We start from the raw sequence: 24,113 nt of genomic DNA on the forward strand, positions 1-24,113 counted from the left end.
CCAATCTTTGCACGTGATGAACGTGTTGTGAAAGGAGCTCCGCTCTTCTTGTATTTTTTCCAGTTTGACAGATCCTCTTATCATAATATCAGAAGGAGACACCAATATGTTTCACAATATGGTCTAAGAGTAAACAATTCCGTAACATTGAACCCCATAGTGAACCCCATACCCACCAGCTGGAATATATATATATATATATATATATTTATTATGTTAAAAGAGCTGCAAAGATGAATTGATTAATCGTTAAGTGGTCAATTAACAAATAAATCGGAAACTATTTGATCAGTTTGAGGTTTTTATTTTCTGGTTTCTTTCTTTTTAAACTCCTCGAGTTTGGGGAAACACTAATCCACATGTCTTTTCTTTCTGGCATTTTCTGAACCAATGAATTGATAAACAAAATAATAATTTAGGTACAGCTCTAATTGTCAAAACCAAAAAATGTGACCTTTACATTTTTCTATAACGTCTCTATCTTGATGTAAAAAAACAGCAGCCAAACTGCAGTATCGCAAGTGGTGATGATCCCTATACATTGCTATTGATCTACTTAAAACAATAACGTATGTGTTGATATTAAAAACAACAACAGTGATATCAGTGTATTAGAATGAACATGCCCTGATTTGTTTTTTTTGCAGCCTCTGTTTAACGTTTTTCTTAAAGGCTTGTGGGTTCTTGTTTATACCACTCCATAGCACCACCATTTATTATAATAAAAATAATTTATAGGTCTACTGTATGACTAAACCCTAACACTGGTAATGGTGTTTCTAATATATGTGGTCCAGACCCCACATGTAAATGCCTGACAAGCAGTTAATGAGAATATATACAGTAGAATCTTACAGGAACACAAAAAAGTTAAGAAACAAAACAAGGTAGGCAAATATTCCAGATTTAATATTATATGAATGTATCATCAGTCACAAAAAAGTGCAGTAAAACAAATAAAACAAAAAATAATAATGCAGTTTACCAGTTCAAGGAAAATATGCATTAGTAGAGGTGAAAATATGCTCATATCTATATCTAAATCACAATTTGAAAGTGGGAAGAATGTTTTCATTCCAACTTACCAACACTCGTCAAATGGTTTGATACAGAGAACCATCTGAAAAGCTGTCATTGGAAACTGTTTGGAAATGGGCAGGCACTTTCAAAACATACCTGGCATGTGATTGGATTTACCAACTATCAGTCGTGGGATGCGATTCAGTAGGGAGAAGAGAGAAAACATCTTTTCCATTGAGTGAAGCCTTCAGTGCCTTTCTCTTCTTTCAATGAAGAAATCCTATCCAGTCCTGCTATAACCAATGCTATTGCTGCATCTAAGTGCTGCAAATAGACAGCAACACAACAGAAGTGTTTCCAGAGGGCACTTAAAAGTGATGCACACGTCTGTATGTTTTGCCAAGTCCTGCCCGACTGCCTACAACAAACTATGGGCATAATGTATGATTTCACAGTGCTCTCGTGCTACACTGGTGCTGGCTCCTGTTGAGTGGCCTCGGCTGGGGAGCTCCATCTAGCATCTACTGCCCCTGATATATTCTTTTGTAAGAATTAAATATACTGTATACATCAAAATAGTGCATAGCTCATCCATCTTCATCAAGTGCAGTCAACTGCATTCCTGGCTCCAGTCACTTCTTTCAGTCACAACACACTCTTGGAAACAGTCATGGGAGCAAGGACAGATTTTCTCTGACAGTTAACATTTCTCAGACTTCCTTTGTGTGCTCACCATCTTGACATTCAGTGGCACCTACTTACTTTGTCACTTGACAGGTGACTGTGTCTGTGTGTTAAATATGTCAGGAGACACTTTCCACTTGTTAGGAGGCTAAATATTTCCTCTGCTGTACCTTGAACCAGCAGAACACTGGACTCACTGGCAGTGGCAGAATGTAAAAAAATACATTTACTCAAGTACTCTACTTAAGTACATATTTGAGGTACCTGTAGATTATATAAGTATTTTCTTTCTGTGCCACTTTCTACTGTATATTTAACTACATTTCAGGGGGAAATATTGTCATTTATTTGTCAGCCCTATTTGTCTTTGAAATAAAGTTTTTTTGCATGCAACATATGAATAATATCATGCTTTCATGTATACTAAACTACCCAACAGTATATTTAACTAAGCTGGAATGACAGAAAATTAAGTGGCATCTATTTTCATATTGTTTATTGTTTAATGTAAAAATCCATGGATCCAGCTTTACGTTGTTAGGATCTGCTGCTTTTCCTTCAATTATTAGGGCCTGAGCACTGATGAACACTGGGCCAGCGAAGGCCCTATTGTAATTGCTCTGTTTCTTCTTATTTTTCTCGTTCTCAAAAATAAATTGTCTTTTCGGGGTCTCTATCATATTCAGAAACTCAATAAACTACAAAAAAAAATTAGGAGAGGTGAAAATGTATGTTTATTATTGGTTTCAGAAATGGCCGTTGCAAATTGACTCGCTAATTTACAGCCCCTACACCCATATTGATGTACATTTACTGTATGAAAAACTGGTAGGCAGTGGCGATTGCTCTAAGACTGCAAGGGAAGCTCAACTTACCCTAAAATGTCACCCAACTTCAAGTAGCTGTAACTTGAGCAAACACTGTCCAATCTGCACCAAGTGTAGTGGCCTGACCATACCTACATCTTAATAGTGACTCACAGTGATATCGCCCCCTTTTGGCAGGATGACAAATGACAAACTTAATTTGTCATTTTTCATTGTGGGTTCTCCATGTGATGTAGGGGAACATCATCCATGTTTTGTGCATGTTGGGTAATGGTGTGGCAGCCATTTTATACTCCCCGTCATGAACAGAGTCACTCTAACACCATGCATTGTTCAAACTGCACAACAATTCCCATGCATGATAAGACTCAAGACCTAAGGACGACTACATGTTAATACAGACAGACTAACAGACAGACTAACGGCCACAGTACCACCAACAGGAAATCAGCCTTATATGACAAACTTAATCCGATTTACATGAAATTTGCAATGTCTAAAGCACACTGCCGTGTCCAGCCAGCGTGCGAGGGTTCTTTCATCCCTGCTCGTAGCTTTAAATGATCTTTCTGCAAGTACTTTGACTGTGACTATTTTAAGTACATTTTAGGTAATGAAAGGTTTTGAATACTTATTCCACCACGGTTCACTTTTGATACTAATTGTAGCAGATAAGCAGCAGTGAATGGAAATATAGGAACTATCTATCAACATTAAGGCTGTAAATAACCCATAATGCAGCCTTCTTTTTAATTCATTGGCTCACTCCATAGCACAGGGCTTTGTGCTTTCACTATCATAAGAGAAGATTTTCTGTTTTGACCATATACTGTAAATGTGTAGAGATATGTGTGACTCATACAATAAGGGTAGCCCCATTTGTTCCTGGTTCAGCTGTAAAATATTGGGACGGGCAGTGACTCACCCTCAGCTCTTTGTCCACTGGCCTCAGGGCACGGCTCTGATAAGCTCCGACAGCTTTTCTTACATTGCAGGCCTATCTGCTCTGGCACACTGGATGCACCCTTTTGGTTCCTTAGCCAAGCGCACGCATAGTGCTCTGACTTCTTTTTAATGGAATTTGTACCCTTCGCTTCATGAGCCATTTAGCAAAGTGAGTCACTAAAGAAATGATGGACATGAACTGTTCATGTCCATCATTTCATGATTGATGATTCACTTGACTACTGATAAATACATTTTACACAGGGATAAGCGATAAGTGAACATTGCTTCAAAAATACTCTATTGACGTCACAATTTGAATATGGCACTGATTCGATCCGAGCACAATCTTTTTTCTTTATAATTTTCAATAATTGTGATAAACCCATCTGTAACCTTTTGACTCACTGATGACGTCATTGGAGTTTTCAATGTTTTCATACAGAAATAGAGTAACAGTAAGTACAAAAAGTATATTGCAAACAGCATTAACCATGGCCCTCCACCCTCCCCTGCCCCACCTCCGGACAGTAATCTACTGTACATCATAATAGTAAGAGTAGTAGTGTTGTAAAGTATTGCATTAATTAAAGAAATTAAAAAGAAAAGATAAAGCAAATGAGTTAAGAATGATAATAAATAAGTTAATAAGTAAAGTAAAGTTAGCAAAAAATCTAATAGTTGTAAGACCATCATTAGGTGTTTTTGTATAGAAAATGTGTCACATTTGCCGGGCAAAGGCAACAATTTGACTTCATGTCTATGTGAAACAGATGGCTTTCAAGGATAGGCGTAAACATGTGACGTGACGTGAAGCACAAAGTTGGGCCTTAGTCGAGTGCTAACCCATTAAACATTTACAAATTATCATTGTACAAAAATATTTCCAAAATTAACACCATGATATAGACTGAGATCCAAATGTAGATGAAAAATGTTTAAAAGTGTTTTGTCAAAATCCCAAATTTGCTCCAGTTAGGTCAATGCATTGTTCTGTGTTTTTCAATTTCACTTTTTATCTTAGGAGAGATGCAAAATAAAAGCTCCTTCTAACCAATTTAAACACCATGATTTCTGCTTCACCAATTGCTGTAATTATTGTGCTCCATATTAGCACCTAATCAGACACAATCAATGCATCAGCACTGTAGGGAGACATCTGTGATTACTGATTTGGATCACAGAATCCTACTTTTATTCTTTAATACTGAGTACACCGTAGAATGTAGTCACTTGTAGTATTTTTCTTCTCACTCTCACTTCTATTGTCATTATTTTTATTTTTATTGCTTCTATTGATACTATTGTCTCTGAACATGACTATTGTTTAAACTTATTCTACTTTGTCTACTGTTTCCTTTTCAATTATACCCTGGAAATCCAGATGAACCGCTAGCGAATTAGAATTTTCTTTGCCACTGCCTCTGGGAATGAACCGTTGGAGCTAAGTATGTCAGAAAATCTTGAATCATCAATCTAACCAGATGACGACACTGGTGCGCTTTCAAAGTCATGATAATAAACAATAAATAATAAACAAATATCATCTTGTTCATTGCTCTGATTGGTTGTAGTTGGCCGTAGTGCTATCCAATTGTGTGCAGTGGTATTTTGAAATGCATGTGTTGGTGCCATAACCTTATTCTCTCCAGATGAATTTCATTCCTCCTTCGCTTCACTCATCCATCTGGGATCACTCCATAGGAAAGTGATTTCAGGAGGCTGGGCCTTATCAAAAATCCTTGCATATGATTGGATAAACCACTTGTCCGTCATCTCCTGCAGTCCCAATTGGCCTGATCATTTTTTGTGGGCCCTGAAATCCCTCTGCAATCGTGCGAGCTAGGCAGAGTGAAGACAGAAGCAAGGCGGAACGAAAGTCATCTGGCGATAGTCAGGTTATGGGTGCCACCCCTAGAGCTGTGAAGGTCTATTGCTCATTGCCAGACCCTACGTCTGGACAGATGTGGGTCTGGATTTCCAGGCTCAGTATCTCAATTACACAGCAAGGGAAAATATTGGGAAGGATACCTCTTAAGAAGCATTTTCCTCTCACGGAGTGTGAAGTCATATAGTTAGGTCTGCAGATGACAGAACCACTTGGAGCTGTCAACACAATAGCCTCGCTCTGCTATTTCTCTGTGTACATTATACCTTACTGTCATCCTAATACACAGTGTGCTCTTTGGTGTATTGTCTGTTACTGAGTCAATAATAGGTTGTGTTTTGTTGTTTGCTGCACCATGGCTGCTGTACACTTTGCACTCTTTGCTAAACTACCTTTAAATGGAGATACAGGATAATCATCTGGTATATTAAACAAGCTGGGACTGGGCCTCAACCTGCCCATCTTGGGAATTACAGAGGTGTTTGGCACAGTGCACATGTTGAGAAACTCAGATCTTTATCCAAATGTGTGTGCGTGTGCGAGTAAATCTTGGCCAAGCTGAGCCCATTAGCAGTACACAGGAGTATAGCTGTCAATGGTATTTGATGCATCTAAAATCTGTTTGCCCTATTCAGCATTGTCTGTATTTCAAGGAACTGGCTGATTTGTTGGTTGGCTTCCAAGGGTTTTGCTGATGCATTGTGTGCATAGGACTATATTTATTTACCTTATGTTAAACAACATGGAGGATTCCCAATGATAGATTTGGAACGTTGGATGGATTTGTGGATTGCTCAGAAAGGTTGTCTGCATTTAGAGTTCTTACAAGGGGGGGATATGGTTATATTTGTTTTTGTTTTTTTTAGCTCAGTTTACCTCAAATATTAATGTCTAGTCTGCAAACTTCATTTGAGGGGAGGGGGGAAGGCCAAGACATCTGGATATAATGTGAATCTTCTGAACCCACAGCCTGCTGCTCCAAAGCCTAGCATCACCACACAACTAGCATACGATAATGTCTTCCATGATATGTATGGGTATTTAGTAGTGTTGTTGATTAATTTGTCATTCAACATTCTACGTGTTATAAATATGGTTAGTGTCTCCCCTGGTTGAAAACTGGGCAATGCAAATTAAATTTTGCTATTGGCTGATCTCATGGTAGATGACATACATGGAGGTTGCTCTCTTCAGCCTAGGCCTGTCGCAATAAGCAATAAATCGCTTTATCGCTGTGATATGATAACTTTTAATGAGCTCAATAACTTTTACAGCCGCGATCATTTCCATGTTTACGTCTTCCTGGTGTCCCTCTATCTGTCACGCCACTGTCCTGTCTTTGGGTTTTTGTCTTGTGAATTTCCTGTTTTATTTTGAAAGATTACTCTCCTCTTGTTCCAGGTCACTTGCTCTTCCTCTTGTGTCAGCGGTCTGGCGTCATCCCCTGATCCTTGATTGTTTCTGCCTGTGGTTCCCCTCCCTTCATGTGTATAAAGTCTGTGTCTTTTCCCCTGTCCCGTTGCCAGATTATTTCGTACTTTATGCCGAATGTTTCCAGCCCGTTTTTACAGCCTTGTTCGTGTCTTAGAGATCTTAGTATCCTCGCTCAGGTGTTTGTATTCCCTGTTTTTTGTCATAGTAAGTTTATCCCTTTTTTTGAATGCTCTTTTGGTCACCTTGTTATTCCTCCTTTGTTTTGTGCTTTTGATAATTATTTTTCCTCCGGTTCAGAGCGACCTGTTGTTTTGTGTTTTATTGGCTCTGTGCCTCACGCTTTGGATTTTTTAAGAATAAATACCAGTTTGATCTGCGTACCTCCGCATCTGAGTCCTCATTCCTGCCCGGGTCTGACACTATCAAAGAGACTGGAGGAAAATAGTTTTCACTCTTTTGCATTTGTTTCAACTGAGCCCTCTCGCTTCCTCAGTGTAATGAGGATTTAACACTCGTCTCGTGTCAGTCACTTGTCAGCCGCACAGTGTGTGGGGAGGCAGACCCCTGGTGTTACCCAGAATGCAGCAGGAGATCCCTGTGAGGAGCAAGATAGAGGACACCCTAGTTAAGATTTGGGGGTATGAAAACAAAGATGGAATTGGTTTCAAAGCCGAACATGTCAGCTTCCTTGTGGGAGCATTTCATGTTCAAACCAAAGGACCACGGTAAACCAGTAAGCCGTTATGTTGCATCTGTTGTAAATCAGTAGCAACTAAACGCACGAATGTGTTGAAAAAGACTGAGAGTCCATTTGATTTATCGCCGTTTGTGTATTTATTTTAGATATGTAAAATGTCTAGGTAATTAATTAACATGTAACATAAGTAAATTATTAAATGTAGCATCTATTTAAGGATGTATGATAATATTAGGTTAATAAGTTTATTTTAAGACAACCAACTCATCACCATATAAAAAATAACCGTCCCACCGCAAAGAAAAACAATACCCCATAACATATTCACACAGTAAGACAAAACACCTACACACATTATTTAAACATGCAACAAAATAATGCAGTCAAACATTGAGCACATTTGATCCAGAAACTGTACTGAATTTATATAGGTTCTGCAGACGATGTGGTCCTGATGGCGTCGTCAGTCAGTGACCTTCAGCACTCACTGGATCGATTCGCAGCCGAGTGTGAAGCGGCTGGGATGAGGATCAGCACTTCTAAATCTGAGGCCATGTCTCTCAGCAGGAAACCGGTGGATTGCTTACTCCGGGTAGGGAATGAGTCCTTACCCCAAGTGAAGGAGTTCAAGTACCTCGGGATCATGTTCACGAGTGAGGGGACGATGGAGCCTGAGTTTGGCCGGAGAATCGGAGCAGCTGGGGCGGTGTTGCAGTCGCTCTACCGCACCGTTGTGACGAAAAGAGAGCTGAGCCGGAAGGCAAGCTCTCGATCTACCGGTCAATCTTCGTTCCTACCCTCACCTATGGTCATGAAAGCTGGGTCATGACCAAAAGAACGAGGTCGCGGGTACAAGCGGCCGAAAATGGGTTTTCTCAGGAGGGTGGCTGGAGTCTCCCTTAGAGATAGGGTGAGAAGTTCAGCCATCCTTGAGGAACTCGGAGTAGAGCCGCTGCTCCTTTGCGTTGAAAGGAGCCAGTTGAGGTGGTTCAGGCATCTAGTAAGGATGCCCCCTGGGCGCCTCCCTAGGGAGGTGTTCCGAACACGTCCAGCTGGGAGGAGGCCTCGGGGAAGACCCAGGACCAGGTAGAGAGATTATATCTCCACACTGGCCTGGGAACGCCTCGGGATCCCCCAGTTAGAGCTGGTTAATGTGGCCCGGGAAAGGGAAGTTTGGGGTCCCCTGCTAAAGCTGCTGCCCCCGCGACCTGACCTCGGATAATCGGATGAAGATGAGATGAGATGAGGTGTCAAATGAATGGTGGTGCTGATGACTGATGACTACAATTCTATACAGCTTATTCCTGTGCCAATGCTACACTTATTGAAAGCATCAATTTTTCAGAAGGTCTGGCTGTTAATGGACAGAATGCGCCTCAGTTTGAAAGTTATTGTACGCTTGCTTAACATGCATTCCTGGTTGCAGTTCACAAGGTGATACAAAATGTATGTCGCTTTATGAAAGTATTGAGTGGACCAAACCTACAAGGGGGCCGTCGGGTGTCATAAGAGCTTTAGTGAGAGTGGATATGGGGTAACATCAAAGTTAAAGCTCTGCTATGAAATTGTTTCTGCTCCTCTATCTTCTCTGGAAAATATCGGAAATACTCAGAGCATGATTACCCCATGGGTGCCTGAGCTCCTGATCACCCAATACAATACTTTTTACTTCCCAGAAAAGTTATTCTGTTCCATTGTATGTTCATCTTTCCTAAGTTGCAGACTGTATTTTCGGCGACAGCCGTGGCAGGAGGAATCATGTTGTCGGGTTGTGAGTCAGTCAATCACATTCCTAATGCAAAATCACTGGAGCACCTTGAGGGACTGTCTATCTTAGCAAGCCCTTAAGGGGATGTCTTTCAATTTGGCAGTTGGACTCAAGGATGGACTGATTAGATTTTGGTGGTCAAAACCCGCAACTCAAGAATTTCTGTGCTACTTATGACGGCCTTTTAAATCCAAAAAGACAAAGGTCTTCACTTCTCTGTGTCATAATGTTTTTGTCCATTATTCAACACCATAACTCTGGAGGGGAGAGTTTTGGTCGGATGCTGAATTGGTGACACTTATCTTGAAACTGTGCTGATTGTATAGATTTTCTGTGCTTCTGAGTTAAAGATGTGTGTTAAGCATCAATGTTTCACCAAAAAAAAACAACTTTATTTTGTTACTGTTACTCTGTAATAGTCTTCACTATATAATATGCAAGTCTGGACAATTTGGATATAAACTTCAACTTGACTTGGTAGCGGATGCATTCAAATGCAGGCAGTAATTCTAAAATTAACTTTAAAAGAAGAAAGATATTAGTGCAAGCATGTGAATATGTGGGTGTATACCTGTGTATGTGTGGTCTTCAAGGACCATTTTAAGTTTCCCTCCAAAGAAAATAGTTTAGTTTGGCTCCTGACATTGTGTTTGGTTGTGTTTCTTTTGGACAGCCTTCCAATGTCTCTGTCGGGATATTGGACATGAGTGATTGAAGAACACACTGCTCATTGTATTTTAGTCTGTCTCAGACAAAAAGCAGCAATCAATAGGGGGAACCTGTTTTCCTCCCTCTCCTTAGGCGGCCAAAGTCTGTTTTATTGAGCATTCTACAAGATTTTAAAAAGACCACTCTGCAACCACGTCTACCCCCCCGGACTTCCCGGACTCCCCCCGCTCCAAAAGGGATGATTCTGGTATCTTGAGGAATCCAATAGTAAAGTTTGTTCAGGGAGGTTCAGCAATCTTGTGTGTTTCCATAGCCAGGATGAGGTCGGGTACTAGACGGAGATCCAGATTGTGTATTGCTGTGTAATTTCTCCCCTGCCAGACGACCCAATCTGCCACTGCTTATCAGACATGACAAGAAGAACATAAATAAAAAACAACACAAGTCTCTGCAAAGAAGCCCAGCTGGCCTCACCCCATCACCCACATGCAATAGCAAAACCACACGTCAGGTGGAAGGGAGGAGATTGGGAAAAGTTGATTGGCGCCCCCAATTCCTGCTTATAAATTAGAATTGGACTAGTGAAGGAGGCGGGCAGGCTGTAGTGGTGAGCCGCTGCCCTCATTACCTCAGCCAGTCACTGGCAGACATACTGTTTGTTGACTGCTGTGCTGATAGGAATGGCCAGGGTAGTTCCCATTAGGTAATGTGTTTAGATAGAACTTTGCACCTTACTGGATGGATCATTTAATCTTTGTTTTTCCACTTTCCAGTCACACAAGAGAAAAGAGAGAATCAGATGATGAAACCTACTTATGACCCACCTATGAAGCCAAACCAAATATACATAGTTATTATCAGTCCAGTCTGTATCATAAGCTCCCTCAAAACTGGACCAATTTTTAAAAATGTTGTTCCAATTAGTCACTTGATACATAAACATGGGAAAATAGGTTGATGAAATATGTAATTTCCCCCTTCAACATGTGTAATGCAGAAAGACATTTGAAAGACATTTATAAACACTATCATTCCGCCCTGACCATCTGCAAAACCTATTATAAAGAGACCCCTCTTTTCTCTGAGGGTTTTAAAGAAACTGCACCGCTACAGACGGGCATAACAGAGACCTGACCTACAAACAGCAGGGATGAGGGCTGAGGCAGCCATGTCCCAGCAGCACACTGAGATGGTGATTTAATATTCACAACAGTGGTTGGTAAAGCTCACAGGGTCTCAAGTCACCTCTTTCCTGGTTATGAATTAGGTTTTATGAATGGCATGAATGGTATGGACAGTATGTCGATGCAGAACTAATTCAATCTCCGCAATTGTATCTGATCTTAACAATTATGAATAATGGGACCTCTGTCTTTGTTCAGCACAATATTCACCATACATCCACACGGAACCCCAGCAGGGCACATCATTTAAAAAAACACTCTGATTATCCGGTCCCTCAAGCTGTGCGATTAACTGCTTGATCCACTGCAGTATAAACTGTTGCTGTGTACTGCATCCTGTGAAATTTCTGCTGCTTTCACTCACTGTTCTCCTGCCACCTGCCTGGATCTGCTTTTATGTACTGTGGGGATTCATGGGCTACCTGATGGTTCCTTATTCTCAGAGAAAATACAAAAAAAATACAGCTGTAGGCATGAGTCTTCACCAGAAGTTGTATTTTAAAGGGGATATATTATGATCTATTTCAGGTGCATACTTGTATTTTATACTTGTATTCTGCTACAACACATTATTTTTCTCATACTGCCTGTCTGAATATACCGTCATTTAGTGATGTCCAAATGAATCTTAATGAAGCTTTAGTTGTATTTGTTAAGCCCACTAGATGGAGCTCTTGGTTTAAAGAAAAAAATTCAATGAATGGTAATTCAGTGTACTTTCAAGACTCAGATAATTAAGAAAATGATTCATGATCTTCATTTGAACATCACTTTTACCTTCTGTCTGAAATGCTCCGTTTTAGCACCTATTTCTTTTAAGTCCCCCTTCCCAAAAAAACCCAGTCTGCTCTAATTGGTCAGTATTTAAGGGACTTCCACATTTGCTCTCTCTGTATCTCTGCATCATCATTGTGCACCATCATGTGATGCTAATGGGCTAAAAATACTTTTGCCAATTGACTTACACAGTGAAAGAGACATCTGTATTTCAGTGTATACATTTTTTGACCTTCACAACCCCAGTGTAATGACTCTTTTCACTGCTTCCTCTTCCCTGCTTGGAAGTCTCCAGCATGCCTGCTCTATGGGCCCAGCAATGCAGAAGTACATGTAGTGCCTATCATCCGGATATATTTAGACGCAGCAATTTAACATTTTGGCATCATGTGCCACAGCTTTAATAGGAATGAATTGGGCTTCACCTTGAATGTTGTATCCAATTCTCTGTTTGCATCCATGATGCAGCTGATGAATGACAGTAATGGCACAATAGAAGCACTTTCTCCTATATATCTAGTATAGCTGTGACATCACAACTGTATGAAAGTAGTGACAGCTCGTTTAAAGGCACATTTTCTGAATACCGACTGTATATTTATAAATATACTGCATGTATGCACAGCTCATCATGCTTTCATGTGAACAAATCCTTCACAGTCTCCCTCTGCAACAGAGTATCGAAACAGTAAGCTGTCAGACAGTACACTGAAGTATTTTGGAAATTATTAGATACGGTCTTGCAACTTTATCACGGATATCTTCCTAAACAGAGTGACACTATAAGCACAGTACTAAAAGTTTTATTTTTTTTCGATCCCACTTCAACAGATGGACCTCAACCGGAGCTCTTCATCTTTAATGAGTTGTGTGCCCTGAAGGATGAGCCAGGTCCTTGCAAGGCCATTAAGGACCGGTTCTTCTTCAATGTCGACACGGGAAGCTGTGAGCTGTTTGAATATGGAGGCTGTGGGGGAAACGCCAACAATTTCCTGACCTTGGACGCATGTGAGGAAACGTGCCTCGTCTCAGGTAAGTCTGACCCCCTGGCTGACACTTAAGAGTCCATTGAAAAAATGTGCTTCCAATGATACACATTTGTTTGTTGACAAAAACTCCACTTGAAGTTCACAGTGACAGAGAACACACATTCATTACAATACAAAAGGAAAACCAGAGGATTATTTTACATGATAGTGTACACAGGATAAGTATGTATTTTAGCTTGCAGTGTTATGATGTTATTAGCAAATGATCAGTTTAGTTATGTTGTTCCCCATTAGACTTTATTGCCACCTTGGGCATAAAATCCAATTACAAAGTAATTTTGTTGTTATGTGGATAAAATGGAGCAATGCCAGCATATTAATTCTGAACAGTTTTCCTAGAGGCATTTGGTTAATGAAAAATATGGGCACATTTAAGAAAGGCAGTCAGTATTGTATTATTCATAGGTTACACATAGTAAACTGATGATATATTGAAGTTGAACTAATTGATTATAACTAATAACACATTTTTCAAATGGATTGGATTTCCCAATTCTCATGTCTCAATCTGAAAATGGATTTTTAATACTGTTAAACTGACCACAATAATGGTCAATCCAAAATTCTTGATGAAAAAAAAACAGCTCATACAAGGTGCTGAATGTATGCAGAGAGAATGACCTTGTGGTTAAAAAAGGGAAAAGTTCCAACAGTGAACCTGACAACAGCCACTATTTACCACCAACAACCTTCTGCCCTGTTGAAGGAGACAATGATAATGTGTTAACACAGGCCTCACGTCTCTTAGTTACTGTTGCTCCGGTGTCAAGCCTTGAATTCTTGTGCCCACATAATTTGCAGTTTAAAATATTGTTTTCAGATATGACAGTTGAACTATTTGGTATTTATTTTAACAATCGGTCTTCCCTGAGATTTCAGTGAAAAGGAAGACAAAACCAGGTTTTCTCAATTCTATTCTGCAACTGTTTATTTCACAGGCTGAGACGACACCTGTCGCTGGCAGCTTGTATCAGTTGTGGCTCCCACTGGGGTTGTGTTATTTTTGCCTTTCCAGCTGACTTGTTTGAAATAAGTTAAGCACAGTATGTAGTTGACGGCCACTAGGTTTGTACTGATTTAACATTCTTATACTGATTGGTGATGAGATCATGTATTGACGATTAGAAAAAAATAATGTACGATTGTTCTCCCAACCCCAATATTTGGGCAAATATAATTACCTTCCCGGCTGGCTTGCCATCATTCAGATGACTTTTGCTGGTGGGTGAACTGGGAGCTCCGAGACATTCTTCTGTGTGTACTGCCGTGGTGCAGTGACACAGGGTCAGTTTTAATCAGCACAAGTGATGGAGCAATTTGCTGTCTTTTCTATGAACCTGTATACCTGCATCTGTTCTCCATGTGCCAATCTTTGTTTTGGGTGTGCTCCATAAGGATATAGCATGACTTCGATTGGGAAAGATAAAACAATGTAAAATGGAACATCAGCACTAAGCACGCAAACAAACAGTTTGACAGCTGTTAGAATAGGAGACATTACTATTAATATCACTGCCCCCTGTCGACCAGATTGCCCAGGAGCGATTGGACTATATGAAAAAAGAAAGCATCACCCAACCCTAATGGCTACACACATACTGTATAGGATGCTAATTCAGCACCATATAATGATGTGAAAAATACTGTGGTGTCCCTGATCTGGGTTGACAACATAGAAATAGAGGAGCAGCATTGTTCACTCATATTGCATGGTGTGGTTAGTTGGTGGCTAGTAGAGTCATTGGGTGCTGCAGACAAGCTACATGAATGTAATATTAATGCTTTATTATCAATATTTGAAACATGCACCTTTTGCCGGAGAATCGGAGCAGCGGGGCGGTAGTGCAGTCGCTCTACTGCACCGTTGTGACCATAAGAGTCGATCTACCATTCAATCTTCGTTCCTACACTCACCTATGGTCATGAAAGCTGGTTCATGACCGAAAGAACGGGGGGTACAAGCGGCTGAAATGGGTTTTCTCAGGAGTTTGGCTGGAGTCTCCCTTAGAGATAGGGTGAGAAGTTCAGCCATCTGTGAGGAACTCAGAGTAGAGCCGCTGCTCCTTTGCGTTGAAAGGAGCCAGTTGAGGTGGTTTCGGGCATCTAGTAAGGATGCCCCCTGGGCGCCTCCCTAGGGAGGTGTTCCAGGTACGTCCAGCTGGGAGGAGGCCTCAGGGGAGACCCAGGTCTAGGTGGAGAGATTATATCTCCACACTGGCCTGGGAACGCCTCGGGATCTCCCAGTTAGAGCTGCTAAATGTGGCCCGGGAAAAGGGAAGTTTGGGGTCCCCTGTTAAAGCTGCTGCCCCGCAACCTGACCTCAGATAAGCGGTTGAATGTATATGCAAGAAAACATGTTTGGAGGAGATAAATAATGTAGTAAGCTCCTGTTACAGTATGCTATTCCTTTGAATTACTTTATGTTACAGTTGGCAGAAAACTAGTTAGCCGGACATAAGGATGGACATTTTATCCAGTCCTCTTTGGCCACCAAAGCAATGTTAGCAAATGTAAAAGATAATCTGTACATCCACCCTGTGATTAGGATTATGCTTCATGTAGCTTTTCGTATTAGAAAATCTACACATCTTCCGCCACAGGCTAAAAACACATCTCAACTGCAACTTGGCTAAGAAGATGATTTTTTTTTTTTAAAAAGCACTTACTTGTAGCACTCTATAGACCGGCTTACTTGAAGCTACCACATTTACCTAATAACTTGCTGTTCTGGCTTCTAACCTAATTGTTGAACGCACTTATTGGACGTCACTTTGGACAAAAGCTTCAGCTAAAGGAAATGTAATGTAATGTAATCTGCTACAAATGAATGAGTTCTTACGTGCCCGGTGCTACTACCTTCCACTATGTTTCATTAAAATGAAGTAGTTTACTTGTAATCCTGCTGACAAACAGACAAAAAAACTGAACTGAACGTAACTTCCTTGGTGGAGGTAAGACTTCAAAGACAGACCTGCAGTACATTTAACCTTAAGTGACAGGAATCTGCAATCTCGACATGCGGTCACCTTACTCCAGCAGATGGTAATCCTTCATCAATTGATATTGGTTGGTAATCCTTCAATCATTGCTGTCAATAATATCTTTTATTATGCAGGTAGATTAGATAAAAGTTATAATTGAAACATAACAGCATTGACCAAGTTCTTACTGTAAACAAAGCAATAAATAATCCCAGGGATTACATGGATGGTTGCATAAATTCAACATCTGTTGTGTGTATGCGTATATGTGTTTGTCCAGTATCTGAGTCAGAATGGTCTGCCTGTGTGCAGGAAGCAGTGTGCTTTCCTCTAAGTTTTGATGAAATAGATCCTGATTTTGGGTTGTTTTAATAGTACAATGAATATGAAATGCAATATGTTAGCTAAAAAAATATTTTTCCCAATGGATTCTGGATGATGGGTAGAAGAGCTATGGCAGCCTTCCCAAGCAAGTTTTCAAATTAATGCAGATGAAAACATCCAGATATTAATAACTCAGTTTCAGTGTATTTGCTCCCATACCACGCTTAAACACTGGGGTGATATGCCATCCACTTGTTACGGCCTCTCTTATCTACAAGTCTTTTTCTCTACTGCTTTACTGGCCAGTATGAAGAGCCTTGTTTGATTAACCACACCTTCTTTAGGCGTGGTCACTCTCTGACTGAGGCCTGCTGTATGAGAGGCCGTTTAGGAGATAATTCATGTTTGCTCTCACATGTTACATCATACTCTCTTACATACACTACTATAGTCACACACACTTACTATCATACTCTCTTACATACACTACTATAGTCACACACACTTACTATCATACTCTCTTACATACACTACTATAGTCACACACACTTACTATCATACTCTCTCACACACACTACTATAGTCACACACACTTACTATCATACTCTCTTACATACACTACTATAGTCACACACACTTACTATCATACTCTCTTACATACACTTCTATAGTCACACACACTTACTATCATACTCTCTTACACACACTACTATAGTCACACACACTTACTATCATACTCTCTTACATACACTACTATAGTCACACACACTTACTATCATACTCTCTTACATACACTACTATAGTCACACACACTTACTATCATACTCTCTTACACCCTATTATGGATGGAACAACATAATAGTGAATGTATGAGAGAATAATAGGTGATGTGTGTGAGTATACTAGTATGTGTGAGAGAGTTTGAATGAAACGGAAGGCAACTTGAATTTCCAGCTTCTGATTGGCTCATCGCGGGTGTAGGTACCGGATGTGTCTCTCCAGCGGCATCCCAAGAACAATGACCCGCCTCCTCCAAGAAGAACAATTTGCATGGATGTAACAGGTGAAAATGGTCGACCGGGAGCGTGTCAATGAGGCCATTGGACTTTTAAATAACATTTTAACCCATTCCAATGTGAAAACCACAATGTCGGAAACCTCACGTAGCGCGGTCGATGAGGAAATGCGGCGGGTCTTCAGACCTGAGCATCAGGTGTATCAGGGCAGAGCGGATCCTCTCAAGCTAATGGCAACCAAGCTAACCAACCTCGATTTCAAACTCAACAGTACTTTGGCGGATGGGCTTCCAGCTGGTCAAGGAGGAGGTAAGGACCCTTTTAATTGAGCCTTATGGACTGCTTAGTAATATTAACAGCACAAGCTCGGATTCACGTGGGTCTGTTTGGGTGTCTAGGTCTACTTTCACAGATCAGGAATGTTTTGCTGCCACATTTAAACTTTTAGCTAATAGCCTATAACACAAGGGTTTGCACGCCTGGTTTGCTGTTGTAAACCCCCTCCCGGCTGTGCGCAGTTTTTAAGGAAGTGGTTAAAAATCAATCAGCGTAGTGGTGGTTGTATGATTACACCCGATCCTACCGGCTCGATTGCTCGGCTACGATGTAACAAAGCAAAGGCTTAAGTGTCCCGCTTTCATTAACACAAGAATTACTTAAAAAGTACAACTATGACGGTGACCCGTGTGTTTACCATATGTGTGTGAAATTTATTCGGTCATATAAATTTTCTGCGATGATATTACACCACCACATTAAACAGGAATGTTTACAAAATCGTACAGTGTATTCCAGTCTTTAGAATTGCTCCACCTCCAGGCACTCATCTGAAATTGAAACATAAACTTACCCATATTATGATGAAATTATTTACCAATTTCACATGTACAAAAAACAAAAACAGTGGCTTACTGACAACATGAAATTACAATTTTTTTTTCTTTCAGGCCTAACACCCAGCACCATCCCAGAATCCACAAAGACGTCACCCGGCTACCCTATTCTGCATGGGATGAAGTTTGTAAACACAAAACAAAGAGAAAACTTCATGAGAATGGCTTAATTCTAAGCACCTTTGAGATGTGGGACAACAGGACAGTCACTGCAGAGATTCGAGAGGCATTCCAAAACAAAATACCAGAGGATGTCAGGCATTATATTATTTGAATTTTTGATACATCATGGATTGAAACTGACCTTGCAATTGATTCCTATTTATTTTATTTTTCTTTATTCCACCAAAGCTGCGCGAAGGTTGAATGGCTTCATTATCCATAAAGTCTTTAAAGCAAAGGCGTTGTACATACGGCTAGGAAGGGACCTTCCATTTCAGGTACAGGATTTAAAATGAATGCTTATCCAGATAGCATACAGTTGTCATTTTTGAGAATAGCTCCCAACATTTTGTCTTTTTGTTGTTTTAGTTTGACAGCATAGATTCAGATGACTGTGTGACGGTCCAGGGGAAACCAAATTTTAACTCAGCCTCCTGCCACCCCACATGCATCCAGTGACACCACCTCAACAGCTACACTGCTCTCTGCACCACAAGTATGGAGTGACATTGTGACTGAAGCTGAACCACTTGAAAAACCCAGTCAGGGAGGACTGACCACTATGCTGCCTACCTGTCCATCATGGATTCAACCCCATACCTCTTTTCTGATTAAGAGGATCTTATTCAGGCTATAATGGCTAGTCCTGCAAGTGATGTGTATGTAGCCCATGAATCAAATATTGTTTAATTAGTTTCTTCATGAACACTTATGCTAGAAGCTAGAAGCTTCAGATGGTTATGAGATGCAAATTTGTAATTGTTATTTATCTACAGTAGATAACCGTGCCATTGACAGTGTGTTTTTGTGTGTTTTTGACGAGGGCAAGACCTGATTTTCATTCTACATAATAAATTATTTTTTATCAAACAGTACTTTCTGTTCTGATCAATTTTAGTTTGCTACAGTGTTACATTCTACTAACACTGAAGATCCAGTGGCTATGCTTGAAGAAACCAACTTTGATTGTTTTATCACATTTTATCCAGAAAACTAGATAATTGTAACACTTTATTGGTATTTGTTTCTTCTCTATTTCACTCAACAGTGTATCTGAACAAACAAACACAGAATCTTGCACTTCAAATTGATGCCACCCACCATTACTGCTACTAATACTGTAATAATATTACTTTTCCCCATAATACAACTAATCACTTACAGTAACTCTTTCATAAAACATTGAATTAGCCCACGTTTTCTGGCTGATTTGTTAATTTAACACTGCAATAAGGCCTACCTACATCGGGCTTCTAGTTTTTGTATGCATGTTGACCTGCAATAAGCAAGCTTGAAAGAATGACACACTTTTCAAATATGACAAAGTCTATTAATACCCTCTAAGGAGTTTAAGGAGTAATGGGAAACTTATATAAATGAGCTGTGTCACAAATTACTTTTCTCATGAGTAAACTGGCAAATATGACTTAGTTAGAAATTAGTAACAAGTGCTGAGTAATAAATAAAATGTTTTGAGTAACAACCAAAACACTCACCACAATTGATTGGGAGTTTAGATATTATATATTCTTCGCAGAATTGCACAGTGACATCCTATAGGATCAAGTTCTTGCAGGCAATGTCTTAGACACCACCGCTGTAAACAGATGTTCCTTGATCTATAGCTTTCATGTATATATCCTTCTCTAGCGTTTGGAGTTGTTTGAAGAATGTAACCGACTATATCACCCAAGACGTCAGTAGACAATTTTTGTGTATTCCAGTGATCCAAAATGAAGATTTTTCTGTGGCTGTACAATGTCCTCCTAAAGCATAAATCTATTCTTTGCCAGCATCCCCAGGTACGAACAGTAAGTTATTTGTTCAGGTAAAATATTGTATTGTGGGCTACCAGGATGGCCAGTTATTATTGTTGGTGGGCCTCTTGAAGTCAGCATTTCCCTTCGGCTCATTTGCGGTGATCTTGAGTTTTGAAATGAATTTATGATGGAACAAAAACATAAATGTAGGGCCTCCAGTGTTACAAAGCTCTGTTGAGAGACACCTCCTTCAAACTGCTGGCTAAATAAAAAAATTGTATTATTTACTATACTGTATACTGTACTGTGTGTACTGTATTACAGATCCAAAATCATGTTGTCATATCCACCTCTGTTAGTTACCCTTGCAATGTGCTGAACGCACCTCATTGTGTTAGTGAAAAAGAAGGTAAATTAGTGGAAAAATCACTTAATTTGCAACTGTAGCTATTCACAAAATTATAAAGTTGTACTTAAAAAGTTGCCTTCTTGATTTCAAATCTTCCACACAGCTTCCATTTAGATAGCAATAGGCTCTCAGAGCTGTGCACCAATAAAAGAATAAGGCTTTATACTATTTCCTGTCTAAACAAACTAAATTCCTGTTTTAGTATTTTTTAATAGTAGTGTATGTAAGAGAGTATGATAGTAAGTATGTGTGACTATAGTAGTGTATGTGAGAGAGTATGATAGTAAGTGTGTGTGACTATAGTAGTGTATGTGAGAGAGTATGATAGTAAGTGTGTGTGACTATAGTAGTGTATGTAAGAGAGTATGATAGTAAGTGTGTGTGACTATAGTAGTGTGTGTAAGAGAGTATGATAGTAAGTGTGTGTGACTATAGTAGTGTGTGTAAGAGAGTATGATAGTAAGTGTGTGTGACTATAGTAGTGTATGTGAGAGAGTATGATAGTAAGTGTGTGTGACTATGGTAGTGTATGTAAGACAGTATGATAGTAGGTATGTGTGACTATAGTAGTGTATGTAAGAGAGTATGATAGTAAGTGTGTGTGACTATAGTAGTGTATGTGAGAGAGTATGATAGTAAGTGTGTGTGACTATAGTAGTGTATGTGAGAGAGTTTGATAGTAAGTGTGTGTGACTATAGTAGTGTATGTGAGAGAGTATGATAGTAAGTGTGTGTGACTATAGTAGTGTATGTAAGAGAGTATGATAGTAAATGTGTGTGTGTGACTATAGTGGTGTATGTGAGAGAGTATGATAGTAAGTGTGTGTGACTATAGTAGTGTATGTGAGAGAGTATGATAGTGTGTGTGACTATAGTGGTGTATGTGAGAGAGTATGATAGTAAGTGTGTGTGACTATAGTAGTGTATGTAAGAGAGTATGATAGTAAGTGTGTGTGACTATAGTAGTGTGTGTAAGAGAGTATGATAGTAAGTGTGTGTGACTATAGTAGTGTGTGTAAGAGAGTATGATAGTAAGTGTGTGTGACTATAGTAGTGTATGTGAGAGAGTATGATAGTAAGTGTGTGTGACTATGGTAGTGTATGTAAGACAGTATGATAGTAGGTATGTGTGACTATAGTAGTGTATGTGAGAGAGTATGATAGTAAGTGTGTGTGACTATAGTAGTGTATGTGAGAGAGTATGATAGTAAGTGTGTGTGACTATAGTAGTGTATGTGAGAGAGTTTGATAGTAAGTGTGTGTGACTATAGTAGTGTATGTGAGAGAGTATGATAGTAAGTGTGTGTGACTATAGTAGTGTATGTGAGAGAGTATGATAGTAAGTGTGTGTGACTATAGTATTGTATGTAAGAGAGTATGATAGTAAATGTGTGTGTGTGACTATAGTTGTGTATGTGAGAGAGTATGATAGTAAGTGTGTGTGACTATAGTAGTGTATGTGAGAGAGTATGATAGTGTGTGTGACTATAGTGGTGTATGTGAGAGAGTATGATAGTAAGTGTGTGTGACTATAGTAGTGTATGTGAGAGAGTATGATAGTAAGTGTGTGTGACTATAGTAGTGTATGTAAGAGAGTATGATAGTAAGTGTGTGTGACTATAGTAGTGTATGTGAGAGAGTATGATAGTGTGTGTGACTATAGTGGTGTATGTGAGAGAGTATGATAGTAAGTGTGTGTGACTATAGTAGTGTATGTGAGAGAGTATGATAGTAAGTGTGTGTGACTATAGTAGTGTATGTAAGAGAGTATGATAGTAAGTGTGTGTGACTATAGTAGTAAGAGAGTATGATAGTAAGTGTGTGTGACTATAGTAGTGTATGTGAGAGAGTATGATAGTAAGTGTGTGTGACTATAGTAGTGTATGTAAGAGAGTATGATAGTAAATGTGTGTGTGTGACTATAGTAGTGTATGTGAGAGAGTATGATAGTAAGTGTGTGTGACTATAGTGGGTTTAGGGTTGTGAGAGAGTATGATAGTAAGTGTGTGACTATAGTATGTGTGTAGAGAGTAGAGTATGATAGTAAGTGTGTGTGACTATAGTAGTGTATGTGAGAGAGTATGATAGTAAGTGTGTGACTATAGTAGTGTATGTAAGAGAGTATGATAGTAAGTGTGTGTGACTATAGTAGTGTATGTAAGAGAGTATGATAGTAAGTGTGTGTGACTATAGTAGTGTATGTAAGAGAGTATGATAGTAAGTGTGTGTGACTATAGTAGTGTATGTAAGAGAGTATGATAGTAAGTGTGTGTGACTATAGTAGGGTTTGTGAGAGAGTATGATAGTAAGTGTGTGTGACTATAGTAGTGTATGTAAGAGAGTATGATAGTAAGTGTGTGTGACTATAGTAGGGTTTGTGAGAGAGTATGATAGTCAGTGTGTGTGACTATAGTAGTGTATGTAAGAGAGTTTGATAGTAAGTGTGTGTGACTATAGTAGTGTATGTAAGAGAGTATGATAGTAAGTGTGTGTGACTATAGTAGTGTATGTAAGAGAGTATGATAGTAAGTGTGTGTGACTATAGTAGGGTTTGTGAGAGAGTATGATAGTAAGTGTGTGTGACTATAGTAGTGTATGTAAGAGAGTTTGATAGTAAGTGTGTGTGACTATAGTAGTGCATGTGAGAGAGTATGATAGTAAATGTGAGAGCAAATATGAATTATCTCCTAAACGGCCTCTCATACTGCTGCACCACCACCACCAGTTTCTCCTTTGCTTGGTTTGATGCACCTTTAAACATGCCTACACCATATTTCCACTCATCCACACACTGCTAACACAACTGATATCCTACACTTACACACTCTACACCTATTAATAGCTCATTTGGTTAATTTTGGTTTAATGAATTACCTTTTGGAACACTGATGTCTGTGTGACCTCCCTTTTTGTTGCCATCTTTGAGCCAGATGGTAACACACTTGGAGATTGGATTGCAACTGGAAGATGCACCCATTAGTTACAATTAAGATGGTAATATTTGTGTCAGGTTTTTTTTTCAATTTGTCATAAAGCGCTGATGTGAGTTACTCAGAATTAAAGACAGCGGCCTTTTCTGCAGCAGCTGTTTTACTCCAGTTGTCTGAGATCAATGGTTTGTGAAAGCCGCAGAGATAATAACATACAGACATGTTCTTTTTATGTTAATGTGACAGCCGAGGCCAGAGGCGTTATGTTTTTGTGGTGTCTGTCCATCCAATTCTCCCAAATACAATATTGCAAGAACTAAGAAAATGTCTTCAAAAGTGTTTATTTGGATGCAAAAATGAGCATAACAGTTTGGATGTCAAGGTGATTTTTGCCATAACTGAAGATCCTTATGAATAAATTTCTCACAAATGTCTAATTGGATAAAAATGAAGTGATTACATTTTATATCCAAAGGTTCAAAGATCTTCACTGTCACATGGTAATGTTTCTTCTCATTATTAAACACCATAACTCAGGGACAGAAGGGGAGCTATTTGTTTGGATGCTGAATCGGTGACTCTAATCTTCAAACTGTGCTGATTGCATAGATCTTCTGTGCTGTTGGGTTTAAGGTGTGTGTGAAGCATCCATGTTTCACCAATGCACTTATTCCTTTCATTATATTCCTTCAGTCT

General features: G+C 39.5%; 1 protein-coding gene across 1 annotated transcript in view; it reads left to right on the top strand.

Annotated features, from left to right (window-relative positions):
- Positions 1–24,113, top strand: part of tfpia (tissue factor pathway inhibitor a) — a 65,372-nt gene that overhangs the window by 20,746 nt on the left and 20,513 nt on the right. Inside the window, exon 2 of the mRNA XM_083921546.1 lies at positions 12,725–12,925. Coding sequence (XP_083777672.1) covers positions 12,725–12,925 — 201 coding nt within the window. The remainder of the gene's footprint in view (positions 1–12,724; positions 12,926–24,113) is intronic.

The sequence above is a fragment of the Echiichthys vipera genome (assembly GCF_963691815.1).
Source record: "Echiichthys vipera genome assembly, chromosome: 10".
Classification (NCBI taxonomy): Eukaryota; Metazoa; Chordata; class Actinopteri; order Perciformes; family Trachinidae; genus Echiichthys; species Echiichthys vipera.